General features: G+C 54.4%; 3 protein-coding genes across 3 annotated transcripts; 1 reads left to right on the forward strand and 2 right to left on the reverse strand.

The window, feature by feature from the left end:
* Nucleotides 1-1,342: 1,342 nt before the first annotated feature.
* On the forward strand, nucleotides 1,343-1,642 carry IUM83_10982 (uncharacterized protein; the record flags this gene model as incomplete). The annotated part of the gene is made up of 1 exon (XM_067935514.1): nucleotides 1,343-1,642. The coding sequence occupies one exon, from the start codon at nucleotides 1,343-1,345 to the stop codon at nucleotides 1,640-1,642; it is 300 nt and encodes a 99-aa protein (XP_067798800.1).
* Nucleotides 1,643-10,500: 8,858 nt separating this feature from the next.
* On the reverse strand, nucleotides 10,501-13,813 carry IUM83_10983 (Retrovirus-related Pol Polyprotein from transposon TNT 1-94; the record flags this gene model as incomplete). Its single annotated transcript, XM_067935515.1, has 6 exons — nucleotides 10,501-10,629; nucleotides 10,927-11,189; nucleotides 11,508-11,707; nucleotides 12,247-12,341; nucleotides 12,804-12,946; nucleotides 13,045-13,813. The coding sequence occupies 6 exons, from the start codon at nucleotides 13,811-13,813 to the stop codon at nucleotides 10,501-10,503; spliced, it is 1,599 nt and encodes a 532-aa protein (XP_067798801.1).
* A 531-nt stretch (nucleotides 13,814-14,344) lies between these two features.
* IUM83_10984 (Farnesyl diphosphate synthase) lies at nucleotides 14,345-22,960 on the reverse strand (the record flags this gene model as incomplete). Its single annotated transcript, XM_067935516.1, has 2 exons — nucleotides 14,345-14,712; nucleotides 22,609-22,960. 2 exons carry the CDS (start codon nucleotides 22,958-22,960, stop codon nucleotides 14,345-14,347), a joined length of 720 nt encoding a protein of 239 aa, XP_067798805.1.
* Nucleotides 22,961-24,382: the final 1,422 nt, after the last annotated feature.

The raw sequence follows: 24,382 nt of genomic DNA on the forward strand, positions 1-24,382 counted from the left end.
CAAGTGTAACCAACACACCGAGCACTGGTGTTGCAACCGGAAGCACTGGTTCCGCAACTGGAGGCGGTTCGGCGTCATTTCGAAGTGGCTTCGCGCCAATTCGCCGGGGAGCTGCAGCAGCCTCGACGAATCCAACATCGGCTGCAACTCTACGTCGATCCGGACGCCAACGCCGACCCAGCAGCCGGTACGATCCCAGTACATGGCTCATGACGTTGACACTCATGCAGTGCATGTTGATTGCTGTGGTAAACGAGATTTTGAACCCTACTTCGAGGAAGGAAGCATTGCAGTCTGAAAACGCAAAAGACTGACAGCTTGCGATGGATGCAGAATATGAAGCGCTTATGGATAACATGACTTGGGAACTCGTGCCTAGACCGATACCAAGCAAAAGGAAGCGACGTGCAAATATCTTAACGTCGGTGTGGGTACTGGTCGCGAAACGAAATGAACGTGGAGAAGTGGATAGATTAAAAGCCAGACTAGCTATACGAGGCTTCATGCAGAAGTTTGGCATTGACTACCTCGCCACTTACTCACCAGTAGTTCGAATTGAATCGGTACGGATAGTACTGTTGATGGCGATGTTTCTGAAGCTGAATGGAGAACTCACGGATGTCACCATTTACATGGAGCAACCGGAACGGTACGAGGATGGCACAGACCGAGTATGCAGACTCCGAAGGGACTTTACGGTCTAAAACAGGCATCCAACATATGGAACGACACTCTACACAAGGTCCTTGTAAAGCTGGGCTTCACGCAGAGCACACATGATGCTGGAGTATACTGGAGACGACGGTATGGTCGTGTAGTGTATCTGACTGTGTACGTTGATGACATTGTCGTAGCTGGTACACCTGAAGACATTAATGGAGTAGTCCGAGGACTGGCGTCTCACTTCAAACTGAAGAATCTTGGCCGAGTGAGACACTTACTTGGCATGGAGGTGAAGTATTTACCAGGTCGCATGTTGAGCCTATGTCAGCGAGCATACATCGAACGACTGGCACAAAAGTTTGGATTGGCAAATGCCAGATCGGTGCGATCACCACAGTTTCATCATGAGGAGACAAGCCGATCCGTTACCGGTTACCTGCTTCGCATGCATGGGAATGTGTGGATGTGGAAGAGTCATCATCAGCGACGAGTGACAGAAGACACATGTAGCTCTGAGCTAGTTGCTTGCTGTGAATGCTGCAAGATGATTGTGTGGCCACGCGAGTTGGTGATGGAACTGGGATTTGGTGACCCTTATCCTCAAGTACCAATCTACTGTGACAACCAGGGCACAATTGCGGTGGTGGCGAACAATGGCAACACATCGAGAATTCGGCACATGGCTAAGCACGCACGATTCATCAATGAATGTGTCGATGAACAAGTGCTGGAAGTGATGTATGTACCAAGCGCTGAGAATCTCGCGGATGTGTTCACCAAGACTTTGGGTCCAGCAGAGTTTGAGCGGCAGAGAAGCGGCCTGAACATCGAGGATGTGACGACAGCCTGGGCAGAGGTCGAGGCCACTGTGGAACCAGTGAAGTCGCACACTTCCAGCAGCACTGGTGTGGACGTTGACATGGAAGAGTTGCACGCTTCCAGCAGCACTGAAATGGACATTGACATGGAAGAATGTTAGCGCCATGCGCTGGAAGCGGGATCGAAGGCTGCCGATCGCGCACTGCATATTGCATATGCCCTGCTTGTTCAACCTGGATATCTGACACGGAATGAAGTGGGAGTACGAGACTTCAACGGTGAAGTGGCTCATGGACAGAGAGTTGACGTTGAGCCGTTGAGGTTAGTCATTCCAGTAAGAAATCGATAAGAATAAGTAGTGAAAGTTGTGAGTGGTTGTGACTATGAGGGAGAAGGGCAGATCCAAGAAATACTCCGCGGGGATTTCCAGGATGGATCATGTGCCGCCCTTGTCCACTTGGTGTGGGCCGGAGTTGTAGTGGGTCTAACTTGACACACTACTTTAGCTTACACGTTGCGCAACGTGTATGAGGAAGCGTAAGTACTTAGTAATTACTTAGGTTAATTATATTTGAATACACAAATATAAGTTAACTTAGACAAGACTCCAAGTAGCTAGTTTAAGGTAAATTGAGAACTGTATTGTTTGTAAATTGATCTTCCTCTAAAAATCTGCTAAAACTGTTTATCATCTATGAAAGGGTTGGCAGCGGCTGGCTGTCAGAGCCCCGCTAATATGCATGACTCTGATTGGTAGAAAGATGCTGCTTTCTACCAATAGGATCTTTTGGGTATGTGTGGACCACTCACTGTGGTGGTCCACTTCAATGTATCCATCGGTGTGTCTTACACCAATGTGAGGAAGTATCCAAAACGTTTAACAGATATCCTATCTGTTAAATTCACAAGTGGCTTGCAGCCACTTGTACGTGTAACCCCGTTACACCATCCCCCCCTTAAGGTTAGACGCGCGGGGTCCCCGCACGTCAATCTTTGGAATTGACCATTCGTCAATTCTCCGCGTTTGGAGAAGAAATCCGCGCTCATTCAACGATGAGCGCGCCTCAGAAGAAGTCCGCAAAGTCGATGGGGAGTCATCTCTCCATCGACGACTACTCGAACGCCAGAAGGCGAAGTACGGTGACGTCGTCGACTTCGACGACGACGATGAAGACATGGAGGGCGAGGAGGACTCGCCCTCAAAGCGTAAAGACTCAGTGTCGAGCGAATCGCTCGACCCTCACGCCAAGAACGTTCGCCCGCGTGAAGGGGACGAATCGGACGCTTCGAGTTCGAAGCGTTCGCGTACTGAGAGCAATACCCCACTCGCTTCCGCTGGGGCTCTCAGTACTCCGCGCGCTGCTGCAACGCGTGATGTTAGAGCTCAAGGCTCTCCGCGCGCTGCGCCTGCAGCGCGCGATCCATGGATGCCGTCCGCGTCCGAGATCGCGGACCGGTTTGGGAACTCGGTACCTCCGAATGAGGTGCCGCTGTACGTATGCAGCGCCATCAAAGATGACGCTGTGGCTGCCGAGCTGCACTTTGATGTGGAAACGCATCAAAGGCGCGATTACTACATCGGACTCTTTCGTGAGCTCCGATGGTTTCAAAGCAAGAAGACCTCTTCTCGCAGCAAAGTGCCCGAATGGCAGGCACTTTGTCAAAGCTGGAACGCCTTTGTTGAGAACTTCAACAAGAGGCCGAGTGCTTACCGTGATCGGATTAAGCAAGCGCGTGATCGCTTCGAGACGTACTCGAAGCGTGGAAAGCTGGAGCAACTTCATGTTGCTGCTGAGGAGGCAAATGTGCCGTGCGCTGTGCCCGAGGGCTTTCAGTGCACGAAGTGCTTTCAGGCGCGGTCCGCTTGAGCGACCGCGACCTGAACGGGTACACGTCGTTCCGTGTGCCCGAGAGTCTCAAAGAACTCCGTGCTAAGTTCTTAGCACGTGAGGGTTCGGGCGCTGGCGATGATCGCAGCGCTCGCTCTACTTCCGCTGTGCCAGCGCGTACTGCTCTTCGTACGCCCTCACCATTTCCGGAACGTCCTCCAGCAAGACGTTCCGCGGCTCCCATGTATCTCGATGGGGAGGAAATCCTCTCCAACGAATACGAAAACGAGCCCCTTGAGGGTTCGTTTTCGGGATACTATGGTCAACAATCCGCTCAACAATCCAGCGGGTTGAGCCGCGGGCGTCACGGATCGGCGGTGGCGGGGGTGGGAACACGCCCCGGGTATGATCAGCCCCGGGCTGATCAGTATGCGCCTCTCCACGACCGGGTGGCCGTCGTGGAGCGTCTGCAGGGCGCTGAGTTCGCCGCCCTGAAGCAGGAGCTGGCGAACCAGAAGGCCCAAGTCGCGGCGGTCTCGCAGACCGCCTCGAATATCCAGGTCGAGCTGGGGACCCAGATGAAGGGGTTGCTCCAGCGCGTCCGCGCGCTGGAGGAGAGGTTGCTCGTCGCCGAGGCCAAGTCCTCCGCTTCTGCCTCGGCTCCTGCCGAGGCTTCGGGTCAGCCGAGCTAGATGGCTCGTGCTGCCGGCATGGCTTCAGCCGTCCGACGTAGAAGGTCGGATGGAGGCGCATGCTAGACGGTATGTCTAGCGTGTATGCGTTGCCGTGGCGTGCCGACACAGTGAACGGCCCGATGAAGCGCGGAGCAAGCTTTCTTGCTCCGAAATCCGAAACTGCATGTCTAGGCAGGTTTTGTGTTGCTAACAAAACTAATGAACCAACTTTAAATTCATTTGTGTTGCCTCTGCCCGCATTGTCTGCGTTCAGCTTCTGTTGATCAACAGAAGCTGCTATAGTGTCTTGGACAAACCGAATCACGGCTTGTCTTTTGGTGATGAAACTGATTGCATCCGAGCTGAAGTCATTCAGCTCGCTCTCCGCTAGAGGCCCGGCCTCTGCGTGGTTCTTTGCGGTGTCTGCGCCCTGCGCAGACCCGTGGTCGTTAGCCTTGTTGGTGGAGGAGTCTGCGCCCTGCGCAGACTCATGTGGTTTGTCCATTGTTGCAGCTGACACTGTGCAAGTGTCAGCGGTTTTCTGCGGCTGCTGTATTGCAGTCGTAGATCCTCCCCCACTTAAAGTGGGAGCCATCACTCCGAGTAAGCTCGGTAGACGTGGATGCCGCATGGCATTCACATAAAACGGTGTATGCCCGGTCGAGGCATGCACCGAGTTGTTGATGGCGAATTCCGCCATCGACAAACACTCGCTCCAGTTTTGGAACGAGTGAGCGTAGCTCTTCAACATATCGACGAGCACGCGATTCACGCGCTCGGTTTGACCGTCCGTCTGCGGATGATCCGCAGTCGACATGGAAAGCTGGCTCCCAAGAAGTGTAAACACTTCTTGCCACAGGTGCGCTGTGAAGCGCGGGTCTCTGTCCGACACGATGTCGGACGGCATGCCATGGTGTTTGAACACCATGTCGACGAACAGACGGGCCGTCTGCTTCGCGGTTACCTCTGCTGGCACCGCAGCAAGATGTACCATCTTGCTGAAACGGTCTACAAAGACCACAACACCGGTGTTCCCTCCGCTATCCGGGGGAAGACCAAAGATGAAGTCCAAAGACATGGACTTCCAACACTCCGACGGAGTCGGTAGTGATTGCAGTGGAGCCTGCGCGAATGGCGCAGGCTTCACGCGTTAAGCATACCTCGCAAGCACGGATGTACTTGCGCACCCACTATACTGGTGGTGCCAGTAGAAGTCGCGCGTGAGAAGGACGTAAGTCTTCTCACGTCCGAGATGCCCCGCAGTCGGGGCATCATGATACTCGTACATGATCCTGAGTCGCAGGTCATGGTCATTTGGCACGACAACGCGATCCGCGTTGTCGTCGATTGCGTTGTAGAGTAGCAGTCCGTCGTGCACACGAAAGCGGTGTGCACGCGCTCGAAGGTGCTTGGGCAGCTTCTGACGGGACTTGTCAGAGGGCGCTGTGCCATAGGCCAGCAAGAGCTTCGCGTCCGCGTCGTGCGCGTACGCGGCCTTCACATCATCCAACAGAGATGATGTGGGTTTGCTCGATCGCATGGCGTCAATGGCATTGACGTCAACAGCTTCTGCATAGTCCGGCCGACGTGATAACGCGTCGGCCACTACATTCAATCTTCCGGGTTTGTATTCGACCCGGAAGTTATACTCCGCAAAGAATGAGAGCCATCTCGCCATTCTTTGTGAAATGTGTGGCGACTTCACTGCGGTGCGCAGTGAAGCATGGTCGGTGTAGACCACAAATGGTCTACTCCCAAGCAAGTACACTCGGAACTTTGCGAGTGCATACTTCATGGCAAGGAGTTCCTTGTCATGCACCGGATAGTTGCGCTCAGCTGGCTTCAGCTGACGCGATTGGTAGTAGACGACACGATCACGGCCCTCGTGATCGTGCTGCATCGCGCATCCGATCGCGAAATCGGATGCGTCACACACTACGTGAAATGGGCGATCTTGGTCAGCCACTGCCAAGATCGGCGCCTCAGTCAAGCCCCGCTTGACTGCATCGAATGCCTTTGGCAATCGGGTGTCCAATTCCACACAGCTTCTTTCTTAAGAAGCTGTGACAGCGGGCGGATCTTGCCCGCATAGTCCTCCACGTACTTGCACAAGTACGTGGCCAAGGAACTGCCTCAGTTCCTTGACACTTGAAGGCGTTGGCCATTCATTGATCACTCTGACCTTTTCCGGGTCAGGGCGAACACCATTCTTCCCTACGAGACACCCGAGGACGGGTATCTCGCTCGCCCCGAAGATACACTTCTTCAGGTTCGCGTAGAGCTTATGCTTTCGCATAAGCTCAAGTATACCGGAGATGCACCCTGTGCATCTCTACGTCGGTCTTCCCGTCCACAGCCCGGCTGTGGATGAATACATCATCGAAGTAGCTCGGTGCGAAGTCGCGCACCGAGCGCAACAAGTGCGTCACGCACCTGTTGAAAGTCGCAGGGGCATTCTTAAGCCCCTGTGGCATTACTAGCCATTCCCAGAGCATGCCGCTTGGCGTGCTCACTGCCGTGAGAGGGATATCGCTCTCACGCATTAGGATTTGATAAAATCCATCTCGCAAGTCGAGAGCACTGTAAACGGTGCTCCCGGCCATCGAATCGATGATAACATCTTTTCGTGGTATCGGCGTCTGCGCCGGTACCGTCGCATCGTTCAGCTTGTTGTAGGCATGAACGATGCGCCATCCGCCCTGTGGCTTCTTGACACAGAACGTCGGAGCACTGTGCGGGGACTTTGATTCCCGCACTTGTCCTGCTTTACGACGACTTTCAAAGAAGTCGTCGATCGCTTTCACTTGCTCTCGCGGCAGTGGCCACTGCCGCGTGACACAGTACTTCGTGCCCGGCACGAGATCAATCTCGTGCTGAATGCCCTTATCCTGCGGAAGCTCCGCAGAATGTCTTCCGGGAGTACGTCTTTGTACTCCCTCAACAATTCGTAATAGGGACTCGACTTCGGCGAGTCCCAACCTTATTCCTCGAAGCGCTCTCGCTTCGTCTTCGCACTGAGAGTGTCTTCACTCTCAGTGGTACTTCCATGAAGAGCTGCCTCAGCTCTTCGCTCTCGCTCGCCGTTCTTTCGCTGTCCGAAGAACGCAGACTTACTCGATGCGTCCATCGTGCAAGTCGCGCGTGAAGCGCTTCCAGCTCATGGCTGGAAGCGAAGTCAACTCCGACGCCGTCGTCGGAGGACTAGCGAGTTCCATGTCACGATACTGGAATCCAGTATCGGTGCGCGTCAAGACGCTTAGCGTCTTGACATTCGGCGTCACCGCCGCAGTCTGCCCAGCAGACTGCTCTTGTTGCGTCTCGGTCCCGGACCGAGACTTGCGCAGCGTTTTCCGCTTGCGCCGTCTTCTTGTTGTGCGGAGCCCGGCTCCGCACAGTTGTTCTTCTTGTCCAGGCCCGGCCGTGGACAGTCGTTCGCCGGCGGACCCTGTCCGCGGGCGCGCGGTATCAAGCCCGGCTTGACCGCATTTTCCTTCGTGCAGCCCGGCTGCACGGTAATGTCCTTCGCCGGCAGACCCTGTCTGCGGGCGCGCGATATCAAGCCCGGCTTGATCGCATGGCGCTTCGTCGTGCAGCCGGGCTGCACGACAGCATGTAATTGCGTCAGTGCGGTACGTTCGCAACCGTCCGCACTGTTTGCAGCGTCAACTCGCGGAGTTGACACGCCTTCGTCACCTCGACGCCATTCATTGGCGGAGCCCCTCATGACCGAGGGTGCGTCGGCTCCCGGAGCCGACGCGTCGTTGTCGACCTGACCGCTTCGGGTCAGGGACTGTCCCCACCACGCTTGAACGTGGGTGTTGGTTCCCGGAACCAACACATCTTTACTTCCGACGTCGGCAGCATTGCCGACGTGGGTCTCACTTGTGCGCGCCCTCGCGCACTTCTTGGGCACTCCGGGACAGCAGCATAAAGCGCTGTCTCGACTGGTGAGCCGCGCGCACCTGCTGGTGCGCGCGCTGCGGTAACAGGGCCATCGCTCTCTGTTCCGCTGTCGCGACCGAAGCGCAGGAGCGTGCGCTTCTTCCAGTCTATTACCGGATCATGCCGTGCAAGCCACGGCATGCCCATTACGTCGAATTTATCGTCCAGGTCCAGGACGATAAAGTGTTCGACAAACACTCGTTGTTTGTACGAGAAGCGCACGTTCACGACGCGCTTCTCGGTCTTCACGATGGCACCTGTTGCCAGTCGTACCTCCAGAAGACTTCGAGGTGTATCTACCTCCTCGAAGTCAAGTCTCGACAGGCTTCGTAGTCGAACAAAGTTGTTCGACGCGCCTGAGTCTACCAAAGCTCGAAGAGAGTCACTCGCTCTCTTTGAGTAAACCTTCAAGATGACTAGGTTCGGCCTGTCATCTTGTTTCTTGCAGTGAGAGCTGGTCTCACTGGGGGCTGCAGTCCTCAGTGTCGCGTGCCCGATGTCGGCACGCGCGACTGCATTACCAGTAGGGCGCCCCGCGCCTACTGGATGTTCACGTTTTTTGTTTGTTCGCGGCGATGCCCAGCATCGCCACGACGGCCACTATTGTAGTGCACGGGAGCTGTGCACTCCCGTGCAAAGTGACCGATCCTTCCGCAACGGAAGCATCGCACGTTACCTCCCTGCTGCTGGTAACCAGCAGTTGTTGCGCTCGAGAGGTCCATTGGTTCCGGACCTCCCGTCCTCGCTACCGGGCGTGGTTGCGGCCTCGGCACGTTCACATGCAGTTTAGCCTGCCGCAGGCTAAACTCTTCTTGCATGGCAAGAGTGATCGCAGCTTCGAGAGTACTCGGGTACTCTCGGAAGAGATAGGTCTTCACAGGCCCATCTCTAAGTCCTTTCATGAACGTGACGACCTTGGTCGCCTCGTCAATCGGGTTAGTCACGATATTTGATACCAAATATCGTGCGCGCTGCGCGTAAGCATGGACATCATGCTTACCCTGCTGCAGGTCGAGGAATTCCGCCCTCGACCGGAATTCGTTTTGCGGGGGCTCAAACGCTTGTTTGAGCTCCTCCTTGAATACTTCGTACGTGCTGAAGCACGTAGGATCTGAGAGTCGGCGTCCATACGCCCAACTCCTTGCGCGTCCGCCAAGGCAGGACATGGCGAACGCGACCTTCGACAGCGGGTCGACGATGCGTCGAGCCGCTATGGCTGTGTCGAGTTCGACAAGCCATCGGAGGAGAGGCTCGCCCTCTCTTCCCACGTAATTGCTTACGCTCAACTTTAATGGTTGAGCACGCGGTGTCGTCCCTGACGACGCCGTCACCGAGGAAGCAGCGTCACGCTGCTCCTTCATGATGAACCCCAGAGCAACACCATGTTGCTCCGTCGGCGATAGCGTACGCAGCATTGTAGCTATCGCCGCTTCTCCAATGACTGTTGACAGTCGTTGGAGGGCCTCCCACTCTGGGTCAGACAGGTGGGGGCAGTCAGCGCGTGCAACATGCGTTGCAGGCGTGTTGGAGCTCTCCATGGGCACCTCCGTGCTCATGTGGTTCTCGGCTCCGCGTTCGTACACCGCGTACGAACGTCAAGCAGTCGGTCGTTGGACGGACTACAAAGTGCTACCAGGTGTAGTGGGTCTAACTTGACTCACTACTTTAGCTTACACGTTGCGCAACGTGTATGAGGAAGCGTAAGTACTTAGTAATTACTTAGGTTAATTATATTTGAATACACAAATATAAGTTAACTTAGACAAGACTCCAAGTAGCTAGTTTAAGGTAAATTGAGAACTGTATTGTTTGTAAATTGATCTTCCTCTAAAAATCTGCTAAAACTGTTTATCATCTATGAATGGGTTGGCAGCGGCTGGCTGTCAGAGCCCCGCTAATATGCATGACTCTGATTGGTAGAAAGATGCTGCTTTCTACCAATAGGATCTTTTGGGTATGTGTGGACCACTCACTGTGGTGGTCCACTTCAATGTATCCATCGGTGTGTCTTACACCAATGTGAGGAAGTATCCAAAACGTTTAACAGATATCCTATCTGTTAAATTCACAAGTGGCTTGCAGCCACTTGTACGTGTAACCCCGTTACAGGAGTGGTCACTGTCAACCGTACGGGTTTTTTCGGTTGAGGCCTTCCCCGATGCAACACAACCTAACACTACTCACTTTTGAACTTTCATCCTCCCACACAAGTGTTCTCGCTACGCTCGATTACAACCTCGACCTCTAGTGCTGACGAGAGCCAGCATCTCTCGTACCTCCGTCTTAGACTTGCCCTTCTTGCCCTTGGTCTCCATGCGAAGCATGGGCGAGCCGTTGGCGGTCGTCGCGATCAGCACGAACACGGCGAGCGCAGCGGTGAAGAACCTCATGCTGCTTTCGGTGGGTGCGTGGGAGGTGACTTGGCGGTGAGGTGGGGAGACTTATTTGCAGGTGCTTGCTCGGCTCGGTGCAAAATGAGAAATGAGGCCGAGCAGCGCTCAACGAAATGGAGCGCAATACGCTTGAGACACCGTGGCCGTGGTTTGAGTTGGAGGCCGTCCGTTACCAATGATTCAGATAACGTTCGGGTTCAGGATGCCCGAGGGCACCAGGTGGAACTTGTTCTCCAGCGCGGTGTGGCCCGCGTAGGAGCCCGCAAGAGCTCGGTGATGGCGCGATTCTCCTTCTTTCGGTTGTGTAATCTACAAAATATAACAAGCCCAATTAGGTACGATTTGTTCGGTAATGTCCGGATATTGGCCGCCACTTGCCCCACCAATAAAGCCGATCAGCTAAAACATCGATAAAGCCGACAGCCCAAAATAAAGCCGCGGCTTTATCCACACTGGGCAATCGGGCCACCGAACCGAAACACCACGCGCCCCGAAATAGACTTGCGATCCGCCTTATCGTTCGCCCAGTAGGCGTCCGACACGACCAGAATTTCCGCGCTGTTCGGCTCGAGGCCCAACCGCAGGTTCTTCGTGCTGTTTACATACCGAAATAGAATCTTGGCTGCATCCCAGGCGACCTTCCGAGGGCGGGCGCTGTGTCGAAGCGAGCTGACTCACGGCGAAGCTTATGTCCGGGCGCGTGACCCGGGCGAGGTACAGGAGTGCCTCGGCTGCCTCGCGGTAGGGCATCCGCCGCATTATCGCGACTTCCTCGGGCGTTGGGCAATCAGACACTTCGTCAAGGCGCGTGTTCGGGACCATGGGGGTGCGGTACGGCCGCGCACCGCCCATCGCGAATCGGTGCAGTACTTCGTCGACGTAAACTTCTTGTGAGAGTAGCACGGTCGACGGTCGTTTGCGCTTGACCCAGGGATGGCAATTTTTTTAAATCTTTTTATCCGTGAAAAAATATAATAAAAATATTTTTCATTTTTATTCGTGTAAGTACGAAAATAAAACACTTCAGTTTTGTATCGGACACAATCTGACAACCGCGCTCTATTAGGTGGGGTCCTATATTTGCAGACGTGCGACGCGGTCATCTCGCTGTCCTTGCACTCGCGGAAGGTGGGGAAGCAGTCTACGTCAATCTCGTTGCAGACGCTCTCCAGCTCCTCGGTGCTCACCTTTAGGAACTTGATGGCCAGGAACTCGTTCTCCGTCAGCTGCATCATCTTGGGGGGTCACCATCTTGCAGCCACCGCACCGCGGCGCCGAGAACTGCACGGTGATCGGCTGCTTCTCGCCGATGGCGCCGCTTAAGTCCTCAGGTGTCTTGACCGCGATCGGCATGGTCGGCTCCGCCACCTTTGAAGCTGGAATAGCCCTGCGGCGGCAGCCCACTCGTCAGTATGCGTTGAGGACAGTATTCAGGTAGTTACTGTGTTATACGGTGTCCAGGCGATCTGTTTCACCGGGGTTTGATGTATAAAAATGGTAAACAAAATATAAAAATGGAAATAAAAATATTTTTTGATATTTTTATTTCGAAAAATTCCTTCCATATTTTTTTGCCATCCCTGCTCGATCTGCATGCCGAGGAACTGATCGGGGTTCTCCCAAGTCCTTGATGCCGTACCTCTCCTTCAGACTTAGCAATTAGGCGATTAACTTGGATCTCGTTGGTGTGAGCGACGAGCAAGTCGTCGACGTACAGGCACAAGAGTAGCAGTGAGCCCTCGACGTATGCGAAGTATAGGCAAGCGTCATCATCAGTAGCAGTGAGCCCTCGACGTATGCGAAGTATAGGCAAGCGTCATCATCAGTAGGTTGTAACCCGTAGCTGCGCAAAAACGCATCTATCTCGATATTTCACTCGCGTCCCGCTTGACTCAGACCGTAATGGTCCTTGCGCAGTCGCCATACCTTGCCTTCTCGACCGGCTCGAGCAAACCTTCCACCGGATTCATGTAGATGATCTCCGGGAGGTCGGCCTTCACGTACGCCGAGGGAACATCACCCTGGCACACCACCAACTGAAATTTAGTAACCACTACGAAGAATATCTGCACGGTGTGGAGCGTCGCGACTGGGGCGTAGGTCTCGGCGAAGTCGATCAGGAACCGCTGTCGATCTCCCCGGGCGCAGAGGCGAGCTTTAAACCTTACGATCTCGGCTCGTGCACCAGTCTTCCGTCGGAACTAAATCGTGTGGTCAGGCACACCCGCGTTGGGTGGTGCGTCGACCCACTCGAAGGTGCCGTTCTAGAAAAGTGTTTGCACCTCTTCCGATATCGCGCGGTTCCACTCGACCCACTGGGGGCGACCGGCGAGCCTCCGTGATATTCAGTGGCCCTCGCAGAATCCCCCCCCCAGAACGGCGAAAGCTGCCGCATGGGTTACTGACTGGCCTGCGATTCGCTTGGACAGGCGTCTGGCGTCGCTGGCCTTGATCAAAGGCGAACCTGGACCCGGAAACCACACTTTGTAGCCCTTGACTTCGTCTGTGCACCCTACCAACGCACCCAGCTCGCCACGCGGGTTCTTGAACCACTGATACTTGACGCGGATTTCCTCCGGGATGCGAGCGGTCACGGCCTGGCCGAAGATGGGTACCTTGCTCATATCTGGGCGTCGCTTGAAAATCTTTTCGTGATCACTTCGCCGCGATTGGTGATTCGGTTTCTCAGGAAGGCAGCGTGCTGGAGGGCGTCGGCCCACATACTGTGGAGCATGCCGGAGTCGGCGACCAAAGCGGATGCCATTTCTGTCACCGTGCGCACCGCTCGCTCCGTCACTCCGTTCTCGTAAGAGCTGTAGCGCGCTTTATGTTCTTGTGCGATACATTGGCTTTGCACGAGGCGTCGGAAGACCTTGTTGAGGAATTCAGTCCCGCCGTCAGTTTTGATTACCTTGATCTCCGACGCCGGGACCGCCGCCTGTCGCTCAATTAACTTCAGGAACACCTTCATCTTTGATGTTGCCTCGGACTTTTTCTTTAGTGGATACACCTGCACGAATCCGCGCAATGAGATCACCATAAAGAATCGGTGTCCCTCCCGGGACTTGGTGACTGGTCCGCTCAGGTCCGCATGTACGATGCTCTCGGCCACTTCAGCGCTACTGGTTCGATTCTTTGGCGGTGCTCGTGTGGTGGCCTTGGTCAGTGCACACACGAGGCACGTTGGAGGTTTTGTCCTCTTTACTATGCATAATCCTTTGACGACTTTGTTCTTAGCCATTGACTTCAGTGTTTTGAGCCCGACATGACCGTACCGTCGGTGCCACGACTCAAGGTCTGTGCCTAGCACAGACAACGCTGCCGCGACTCGCACCTCTTCGTCGGTGCGTACTTGGTGCACCGTCACCAGCGGGTATATGCCCTTGAACACTCGCGCAATGCGGGCAACCTTGCGGTGTCGCCCTCTCAGCACGGAGCAGCCCTCCGAGAAGACGACGTCGTGACCCGTGCGTATGAGCGTGGAGATGGACATCAACGTGCGCGAAAATTGGGAACGAAGTAAACGTTTTCCTGCACAAAATCCCGCACGACACATGTGCCCTTCCCGTTGTCCACCAACGCCTCGATGTTGAGGTCCCCTACGACAGTGGCCACCACTGTGTGTCCGTCTGCGACTGGAACGAACAGTGACCTGCACTTTCGCTTATTTGTGAGATCATTGAGTTGACCGGTCAGGTGGTGTGACGCGCCCGAGTCTAGCAGCATCGGGCTCCACCTGACGCCTGCCCTTCACTCGTCGTCTTCCTCCTCCTCCTCGTCTACGTCTGCGCCCGCAGTCTCCCACGTCTTCGTCTTCCTCTGAGTTGTCCACGTTCGCCAGCTGCGCTGACGCCTCGTTGCTGCCATCGTTGGCTGGCTTGTTCCGCAGATACTTGCGATGGAATACCGCCGTGTGGCCTTCACCGCCTCATTCGAAACACACGATGCCGGATTTTCCAGCGAAGATGCCGGTGTTCTTCGGTTTCTTCTTTCGTTCGACCACCGCCGCGTGGGCCTCTGCCGCTCACTTCTTGCTGGTTTCGGGCTTCTTTTGCGACGTGGGCCTCGGCAGTGGGGTTCGCGCCTTCGTCTTGGCCTTGATTCGCGCCTTCGTCTTGGCCTTGCCCTTCGCCTCAGCGCTCGTAACCTGTGATGTCGCCTTATGCTTTGTCCGATCCGGCAGCCGGCCGTCGGACCAGGCCTTTCGTGAGAGTACTGCGATCGCCGTCTGGAGTTCTCGCTCCGGATCCTCGCACTTGAGGTCTGTCTTGGTCTCCAAGAAGTCAGTGTGCTTGGGGTATGCGTTTCGTACGAACGCCACCAGAGCACAACGTGCGTTCGCGCGCTGCGTCTTTCCACCCTCCAGTGCGTCTGCCATCTGCAGCAGCCGGTCTGCGAACTCGCGGTATGTCTCGTTCCATCATTTTCGTTCGTTCTTGATGCGGTCAGCGATGTCGACACCGACCAGGATTGGTCGGAAATTGTGCACCAATGCATCGCCGGTGTCGGCATACGAGGCGGCAGAGTTAGCCCGGCACCATTCGCGATACCAAATGTAACGGGGTTACACACACAAGTGACAACAGTCACTTGTGCATGACAACGGTCACAAGTGACAACTGTCACTTGTGCATGGCAATTGCCGCTTATGGTTTAACAGATAAATATCTGTTAAAGGTTTTAGATACTTCCTCACATTGGTGTAAGACACAACAATGGATACATTGAAGTGGACCACCACAGTGAGTGGTCCACACATACCCAAAAGATCCTATTGGTAGAAAGCAACATCTTTCTACCAATCAGAGACATGCATATTAGCGGGCTCTGACAGCCAGCCGCTGCCAACCCTTTCATAGATGATAAACAGTTTCTAGCAGATTTTAGAGGAAGATCAATTTACAAACAATACAGTTCTCATTTTACCTTAAACTACCTATTTGGTGTTTTATTTGATTTATATTATACTTGTGGACTCAAGTATAATTAATTCAAAATTATTAATAAACTTCTACGCTTCCTCATACACGTAGCGCGACGTGTAAGCTAAACTAGTGAGTCAAGTTAGACCCACTACACCTGGTAGCACTTTGTAGTCCGTCCAACGACCGACTGCTTGACGTTCGTACGCGGTGTACGAACGCGGAGCCGAGAACCACATGAGCACGGAGGTGCCCATGGAGAGCTCCAACACGCCTGCAACTCATGTTGCACGCGCGGACTGCCCCCACCTGTCGGATCCAGAGTGGGAGGCCCTCCAACGACTGTCAACAGTCATTGGGGAGGCGGCGATAGCTACAATGTTGCGTACGCTATCGCCGACAGAGCAACATGGTGTTGCTCTGGGATTCATCATGAAGGAGCAGCGCGATGCTGCTTCCTCAACAACGGCGTCGTCGAGGACGACACCGCGTGCTCAATCATTAAAATTGAGCGTGAGCAATTATGTAGGAAGAGAGGGCGAGCCTCTCCTCCGATGGCTTGTCGAACTCGACACAGCCATTGCGGCTCGACGTATCGTCGACCCGTTGTCAAAGGTTGCGTTCGCCATGTCATGTCTTGGCGGACGAGCGAGGAGTTGGGCGTACGGACGCCGACTCTCAGATCCTACGTGCTTTAGCACGTACGAGATATTCAAAGAGGAGCTCAAACAAGCGTTTGAGCCCCCGCAAAATGAATTCCGGTCGAGGACGGAATTCCTCGACCTGCAGCAGGGTAAGCATGATGTCCATGCTTACGCGCAGCGTGCACGGTACTTGGTCTCGAACATCGTGACCAACCCGATAGACGAGGCGACTAAAGTCGTCACGTTCATGAAGGGACTGAGAGATGGGCCTGTGAAGACCTATCTCTTCCGAGAGTACCCGAGTACTCTCGAAGCTGCGATTACGCTCGCAATGCAAGAAGAGTTTAGCCTGCGGCAGGCTAAACTGCTTGCGAGCGTGCCGAGGTCGCAACCGCGCCCGGTAGTGAGCACGGGAGGTCCGGAACCAATGGACCTCTCGAATGCAACGGCTGCTGGTCACCAGCAGCACGGAAATAATGTGCGATGCTTCCGTTGCGGAAGGATCGGTCACTTTGCCAGAGAGTGCACGGCTCCCGTGCACTACAATAGTGGCCGTCGTGGCGATGCTGGGCATCGCCGCGAACAAACAAAAAACGTGAACATCCAGTAGGCGCGGGGCGCCCTACTGGTAATGCAGTCGCGCGTGCCGACATCGGGCACGCGACACTGAGGACTGCAGCCCCCAGTGAGACCAGCTCTCACTGTAAGAAACAAGATGACAGGCCGAACCTAGTCATCTTGAAGGTTTACTCAAAGAGAGCGAGTGACTCTCTTCGAGCTTTGGTAGACTCAGGCGCGTCGAACAACTTTGTTCGACTACGAAGCCTGTCGAGACTTGACTTCGAGGAGGTAGATACACCTCGAAGTCTTCAGGAGGTACGACTGGCAACAGGTGCCATCGTGAAGACCGAGAAGCGCGTCGTGAACGTGCGCTTCTCGTACAAACAACGAGTGTTTGTCGAACACTTTATCGTCCTGGACCTGGACGATAAATTCGACGTAGTAATGGGCATGCCGTGGCTTGCACGGCATGATCCGGTAATAGACTGGAAGAAGCGCACGCTCCTGCGCTTCGGTCGCGACAGCGGAACAGAGAGCGATGGCCCTGTTACCGCAGCGCGCGCACCAGCAGGTGCGCGCGGCTCACCAGTCGAGACAGCGCTTTATGCTGCTGTCCCGGAGTGCCCAAGAAGTGCGCGAGGGCGCGCACAAGTGAGACCCACGTCGGCAATGCTGCCGACGTCGGAAGAAAAAGATGTGTTGGTTCCGGGAACCAACACCCACGTTCAAGCGTGTAAGGGACAGTCCCTAACCCGAAGCGGTCAGGTCGACAACGACGCGTCGGCTCCGGGAGCCGACGCACCCTCGGTCATGAGGGGCTCCGCCAATGAATGGCGTCGAGGTGACGAAGGCGTGTCAACTCCGGGAGTTGACGCTGCAAACAGTGCGGACGGTTGCAAACGTACCGCACTGACGCAATTTGCATGCTGTCGTGCAGCCGGGCTGCACGACGAAGCGCCATGCGATCAAGCCGGGCTTGATATCGCGCGCCCGCAGACAGAGTCTGCCGGCGAAGGGACACATTACCGTGCAGCCGGGCTGCACGAAGGAAAATGCGGTCAAGCCGGGCTTGATACCGCGCGCCCGCGGACAGGGTCCGCCGGCGAACGACTGTCCACGGCCGGGCCTGGACAAGAAGAACAACTGTGCGGAGCCGGGCTCCGCACAACAAGAAGACGGCGCAAGCGGAAAACGCTGCGCAAGTCTCGGTCCGGGACCGAGACGCAACAAGAGCAGTCTGCTGGGCAGACTGCGGCGGTGACGCCGAATGTCAAGACGCTAAGCGTCTTGACGCGCACCGATACTGGATTCCAGTATCGTGACATGGAACTCGCTAGTCCTCCGACGACGGCGTCGGAGTTGACTTCGCTTCCAGCCATGAGCTGGAAGCGCTTCACGCGCGACTTGCACGATGGACGCATCGAGCAAGTCTGCGTTCTTTCGGACAGCGAAAGAACGGCGAGCGAGAGCGAAGAGCTGAGGCAGCTCTTCATGGGAAGTACCACTGAGAGTGAAGACACTCTCAGTGCGAAGACGAAGCGAGAGCGCTTCGAGGAACAAGGTTGGGACTCGCTGAAGTCGAGTCCCTATTACAAATTGTTGAGGGAATACAAAGACGTACTCCCGGAAGACATTCCTGCGGAGCTTCCGCAGGATAAGGGCATTCAGCACGAGATTGATCTCGTGCCGGGCACGAAGTACTGTGTCACGCGGCAGTGGCCACTGCCGCGAGAGCAAGTGAAAGCGATCGACGACTTCTTTGAAAGTCGTCGTAAAGCAGGACAAGTGCGGGAATCAAAGTCCCCGCACAGTGCTCCGACGTTCTGTGTCAAGAAGCCACAGGGCGGATGGCGCATCGTTCATGCCTACAACAAGCTGAACGATGCGACGGTACCGGCGCAGACGCCGATACCACGAAAAGATGTTATCATCGATTCGATGGCCGGGAGCACCGTTTACAGTGCTCTCGACTTGCGAGATGGATTTTACCAAATCCTAATGCGTGAAAGCGATATCCCTCTCATGGCAGTGAGCACGCCAAGCGGCATGCTCTGGGAATGGCTAGTAATGCCACAGGGGCTTAAGAATGCCCCTGCGACTTTCAACAGGTGCGTGACGCACTTGTTGCGCTCGGTGCGCGACTTCGCACCGAGCTACTTCGATGATGTATTCATCCACAGCCGGGCTGTGGACGGGAAGACCGACGTAGAGATGCACAGGGTGCATCTCCGGCAGCTACTTGAGCTTATGCGAAAGCATAAGCTCTACGCGAACCTGAAGAAGTGTATCTTCGGGGCGAGCGAGATACCCGTCCTCGGGTGTCTCGTAGGGAAGAATGGTGTCCGCCCTGACCCAGAAAAGGTCAGAGTGATTAACGAATGGCCAACGCCATCAAGTGTCAAGGAACTGAGGCAGTTCCTTGGCTTGGCCACGTACTTGTGCAAGTACGTGGAGGATTATGCGGGCAAGATCCGCCCGCTGTCACAGCTTCTTAAGAAAGAAGCTGTGTGGAATTGGACACCCGATTGCCAAATGTATTCGATGCGGTCAAGCGGGGCTTGACTGAGGCGCCGATCTTGGCAGTGGCTGACCAAGATCGCCCATTTCACGTAGTGTGTGACGCATCCGATTTCGCGATCGGATGCGCGTTGATGCAGCACGATCACGAGGGCCGTGATCGTGTCGTCTATTACCAGTCGCGTCAGCTGAAAGCAGCTGAGCGTAATTATCCGGTACATGACAAGGAACTCCTTGCCATGAAGTATGCACTCGCAAAGTTCCGAGTGTACTTGCTTGGGAGTAGACCATTTGTGGTCTACACCGACCATGCTTCACTGCGCACCGCAGTGAAGTCGCCACACATATCACAAAGAATGGCGAGATGGCTCTCATTCTTTGCGGAGTATAACTTCCGGGTCGAATACAAACCCGGAAGATTGAATGTAGTGGCCGACGCGTTATCACGTCGGCCGGACTACGCAGAAGCTGCTGACGTCAATGCCATTGACGCCATGCGAACGAGCACACCCACGTCGTCTCTGTTGGACGAAGTGAAGGCCGCGTACGCGCACGACGCGGACGCGAAACTCTTGCTGGCCTATGGCACAGCACCTTCTGACAAGGCTCGTCAGAAGTTGCCCAAGCACCTTCGTGCGCGTGCACACCGATATCGGGTGCACGACGGACTGCTTCTTTATAATGCAGTCGACGACAACGCGGACCGCGTTGTCGTGCCAAATGACCATGACCTGCGACTCAGGATCATGTACGAGTATCATGATGCCCCGTCTGCGGGACATCTCGGACGTGAGAAGACATACGTCCTTCTCACGCGCGACTTCTACTGGCACCACCAGTACAAGTGGGTGCGCAAGTACGTCCTTACTTGCGAGGTGTGCCAACGCGTAAAGCCTGCGCCGTTTGCGCAGGCTCCATTACAATCACTACCGACTCCGTCGGAGTGTTGGAAGTCCATGTCATTGGACTTCATCTTTGGTCTTCCCCCGGACAGCGGAGGGAATACCGGTGTTGTGGTCTTCGTCGACCGCTTCAGCAAGATGGTACATCTTGCTGCGGTGCCGGCAGAGGTGACCGCGAAGCAGACGGCCCGTCTGTTCGTCGACATGGTGTTCAAACACCATGGCATGCCGTCCGACATCGTGTCGGACAGAGACCCGCGCTTCACAGCGCACCTGTGGCAAGAAGTGTTTACACTTCTTGGGAGCCAGCTTTCCATGTCGACTGCGGATCATCCGCAGACGGACGGTCAAACCGAGCGCGTGAATCGCGTGCTCGTCGATATGTTGAAGAGCTACGCTCACTCGTTCCAAAACTGGAGCGAGTGTTTGTCGATGGCGGAATTCGCCATCAACAACTCGGTGCATGCCTCGACCGGGCATACACCGTTTTATGTGAATGCCATGCGGCATCCCCGTCTGCCGAGTTTACTCGGAGTGGTGGCTCCCACTTTAAGTGGGGGAGGATCTACGACTGCAACACAGCAGTCGCAAAAAGCCGCTGACACTTGCACAGTGTCAGCCGCGACAACAAGGACCAAGACAACCAGGTCTGCGCGGGGCGCAGACCTTGGCAGGAAGAACCAACGGTCAGCGCAGTGCGCTGACCCCCAGAACAAGGAAAACGAGTCTGTGCAGAGCACAGACTCCACAAGGAACAAGGACCACGGGTCTGCGCCCTGCGCAGACACCGCGAAGAACCACGCAGAGGCCGGGCCTCTTGCGGAGAGCGAGCTGAACGAGTTCAGCTCGGATGCGATTGACTTTATCAATAAAAGACAAGCCGTAATTCGGTTTGTCCAGGACACGATTGCAGCTTCTGTGGATAAACAGAAGCTGAACGCCGATAATATTGGCAGGGGTAACACAAATGAATTCAACGTGAATTCATTGGTTTTGTTATCTACTCAAAACCTGCCCAAACATGCAGTTTCGGATTTCGGAGCAAGCAAGCTTGCTCCGCGCTTCATCGGGCCATTCACGGTGATGGCACGCCACGGTAACGCATACACGCTAGACATACCGTCTAGCATGCGGCTCCGCCCGACATTTTATGTCGGGCGGTTAAAGCCATACCTCCAGCACGAGCCAAATGGCTCGCCTGACCCGAAGAGACAGACTCGACAGGGGAAACCCTCCTCTCCAGCGCGACTACGCGCTGGAGAGGAGGGTTTCCCCTGTCAATACAGTCGGGCCTACAGCCCGACCGACACGTTCAAGGCGGTCTGGGAGACCGCCAGAGCCGGGACACGAAGGAACAGAGCGGCAACCGCCACGCTCTGAATGTACTCCACGACCGTCACTTGGTCGTGGAGTAGCACGAGATGAAGGTCAACACGGCGTTGACCATCGGGGCGTGTTTCCACCACCTCCGCCACCGCTGCGAGACGCACGCGGAGAAATTCGCTGGATCGTCCAGCGAATTGTTGATCATAGGAAAACAATCCGAGGTCCGGATTGTTTTCGCATTCGTTGGAGAGGTTTCCCTCCCCAACACGACACGTTGGAACCACGGAACGTCTTGATGGAAGACGTTCCGGACATGGTGAAGGAGTACGAAACCCAACACGCACTACCAGCAAGAAGGTAGTGCGAGCGCTGTAGTAATCTACAACGCCTGACAACTCGCGTGCTAGATAATTAGCACGGAGATCATTGAAGCTCTCAGGTATACATATAGTATACCTGTTGTGGTCGCGGTTGCTAATATGCACCGCCACCTGGACGGACAGTGCGCACGGCGCACGGACACCAGCCTCCACCGCAACAGCGTGGAGTTGCTAATACTTGCCACTTCGAGAAGGACTCGAAGTGCTTTGGCGCTTGCTTACCCGATCACGGTAAGAAACAGAAATTCGCTTAGAGATGTCGACGCATAGACGTGGTCGACATCGAAGAATCATACACAGACACTGTGTTGTCTGTCCCCGTGGTAGCGGCGCACCTCGCGCTACCGCGCATTGTACTCAGCAACAGAGAATTTACACTCTGTTGCAATGGTGGTCTTCAACTTGATCGTGCTCATTGCAGATGAGCACGGAAATCCCCAGCACGAACAATTGACAAGCAGTCAATATTAATTGACGTGTCGATACCGACACGTCTAAGCTTAACGGGGGGATGGTGTAACGGGGTTACACACACAAGTGACAACAGTCACTTGTGCATGACAACGGTCACAAGTGACAATTGTCACTTGTGCATGGCAATTGCCGCTTATGGTTTAACAGATAAATATCTGTTAAAGGTTTTAGATACTTCCTCACATTGGTGTAAGACACAACAATGGATACATTGAAGTGGACCACCACAGTGAGTGGTCCACACATACCCAAAAGATCCTATTGGTAGAAAGCAGCATCTTTCTACCAATCAGAGACATGCATATTAGCGGGGCTCTGACAGCCAGCCGCTGCCAACCCTTTCATAGATGATAAACAGTTTCTAGCAGATTTTAGAGGAAGATCAATTTACAAACAATACAGTTCTCATTTTACCTTAAACTACCTATTTGGTGTTTTATTTGATTTATATTATACTTGTGGACTCAAGTATAATTAATTCAAAATTATTAATAAACTTCTACGCTTCCTCATACACGTAGTGCGACGTGTAAGCTACAGTAGTGAGTCAAGTTAGACCCACTACACCAAAGCCGCGCCATGCCCGTGAGGAACGTCTTGAGAATGGTCTTCTTGACCTCGTCGCTCCAGACATGCCCCACGAGGACTTGAGCGTCGGCAATCTCCTTGTCGAGCTCATCGCGAAACTCGCGCACCTTGGCATCAACGTCGCCCGATTGCACTTCGCCGCTGAACGCGTTGACCTTGATGTTACGCAGGTCGATTTTCCCATTCTTCTTGTCGCTCGTGTCGCGGTCTGCCGCCGTGGCTTCTTCTTCTTCAGCACCACCAACGTCTTCATCGGGCACGCGTTCGGGTTGCACTGCTCCACCTCGATTCTGGTGTCCGCTGAGCGCAGCAGCGATGGCCGCCAGCGCTGGGTCGACCGCGGCGATTTGCGTCACGACCGCGGGGTCGAAATTAGCGACGCCTCCTGTAAGGCTTGACACGTAGAAGGCCGCGAGTGAAGATGTACCGCGATGTGGAAACGTGTAGGTAGTTGGACGTAAATTGCAAAGTGATATTAGTTGGTTAAGGTCTTGTGGCCGGCCGTCTGGGCCAGTGCCCAAGGCGGTGCTAAAATGAATGAATCTGATTGGTCAATCCACTTCAAGTTGAAGTGGGTTGACGTGCGCTATACAAGAGTAAATGTACACGACAGAGATCATGCACCCTAGTGCATGTTCCTTACTTACCCATTTGTCTTTGCGTAGTGGATGTTGTAGTTTAGATGTGCGGGCCTTGACGTGCTCGTCACGTCTCGGTCCTTACATCCTCCCGGGTTTGACTTCACGTTGACGGCGCTTGAAGTCGTCGACGAGAACTTTCCAGTGAGAGACGTGCTTGATGTCTTTCTCGAGTTCCCACGAAGATTCGTGATCTGGGAGACCATGCCACTTGACAAGCCACTCAATCTTGCGATTGAACTGACGCTTGCGTAGAAGTTTCTCGACAATGTGGAGGTCTTCTCCAGTATCTTCATTCGTGATGATGCGAGATGCTTTCGGAAGAACACGAGTCTCAAACTTGTCCGGGTTGGAGACGTAATGGCTGAGAACGTCTACGTTGAAAGTAGGGTTCAGTGACTTCATACTGCGTGGCAAAATCAGACGAGCAGCGTTGTCGTTGATCATGCGCTTGATAACGAACGGACCAACTTTACGAGCGGCTAACTTTGCACGTTTGACGTCAATGTCTTTCGCAGCATGCTTGAGTGGAATACGGCGTGTATCCAGCATAACCAAATCTCCTTCCTTGAATTGCACATTGCTACGGTGTTGATCGTAGTACTTCTTTTGCGATGCTTGAGCCTTGAGTAAGTGCTCCTTGGCTTTGCCAATAATCTTGTCACGTTCGTCCTTGAAGCGATTTGCATACTCAGACAGTCCTTGTTGTACTTGAACTGTGGTAGACAGCGTAGGAAAAGTTCCGAAGGGATTGCGTTCCTGACGCCCTGTGTCTACTTCAAATGGCGAAAGTCCTGTAGAGGCACTGACTAGCGTGGCATGAGCATACTCAATCGTTCCCAACTTGGCAGCCCAGTCATCACCATGATACGAGACCATGCAACGAAGTGCGTCTTCTAGTACCAGGTTTTGACGTTCGGTTTGGCAGTCAGCTTGAGCGCGATATGACGTTGTCATATTCAATTGTACACCCATGACCTGCGCGAGTGATTTCCAAAAACGCGATGTGAATTTGGGATCACGATCACTGATGATCACTGCAGGCACTCCATGATGCCGAACGACATTGTCGAAGAATAATGAGCGATTTCTTCGGCATCATCAGTAGGG

Source organism: Phytophthora cinnamomi, assembly GCF_018691715.1.
Source record: "Phytophthora cinnamomi strain GKB4 chromosome Unknown Contig7, whole genome shotgun sequence".
NCBI lineage: Eukaryota > Oomycota > Peronosporomycetes > Peronosporales > Peronosporaceae > Phytophthora > Phytophthora cinnamomi.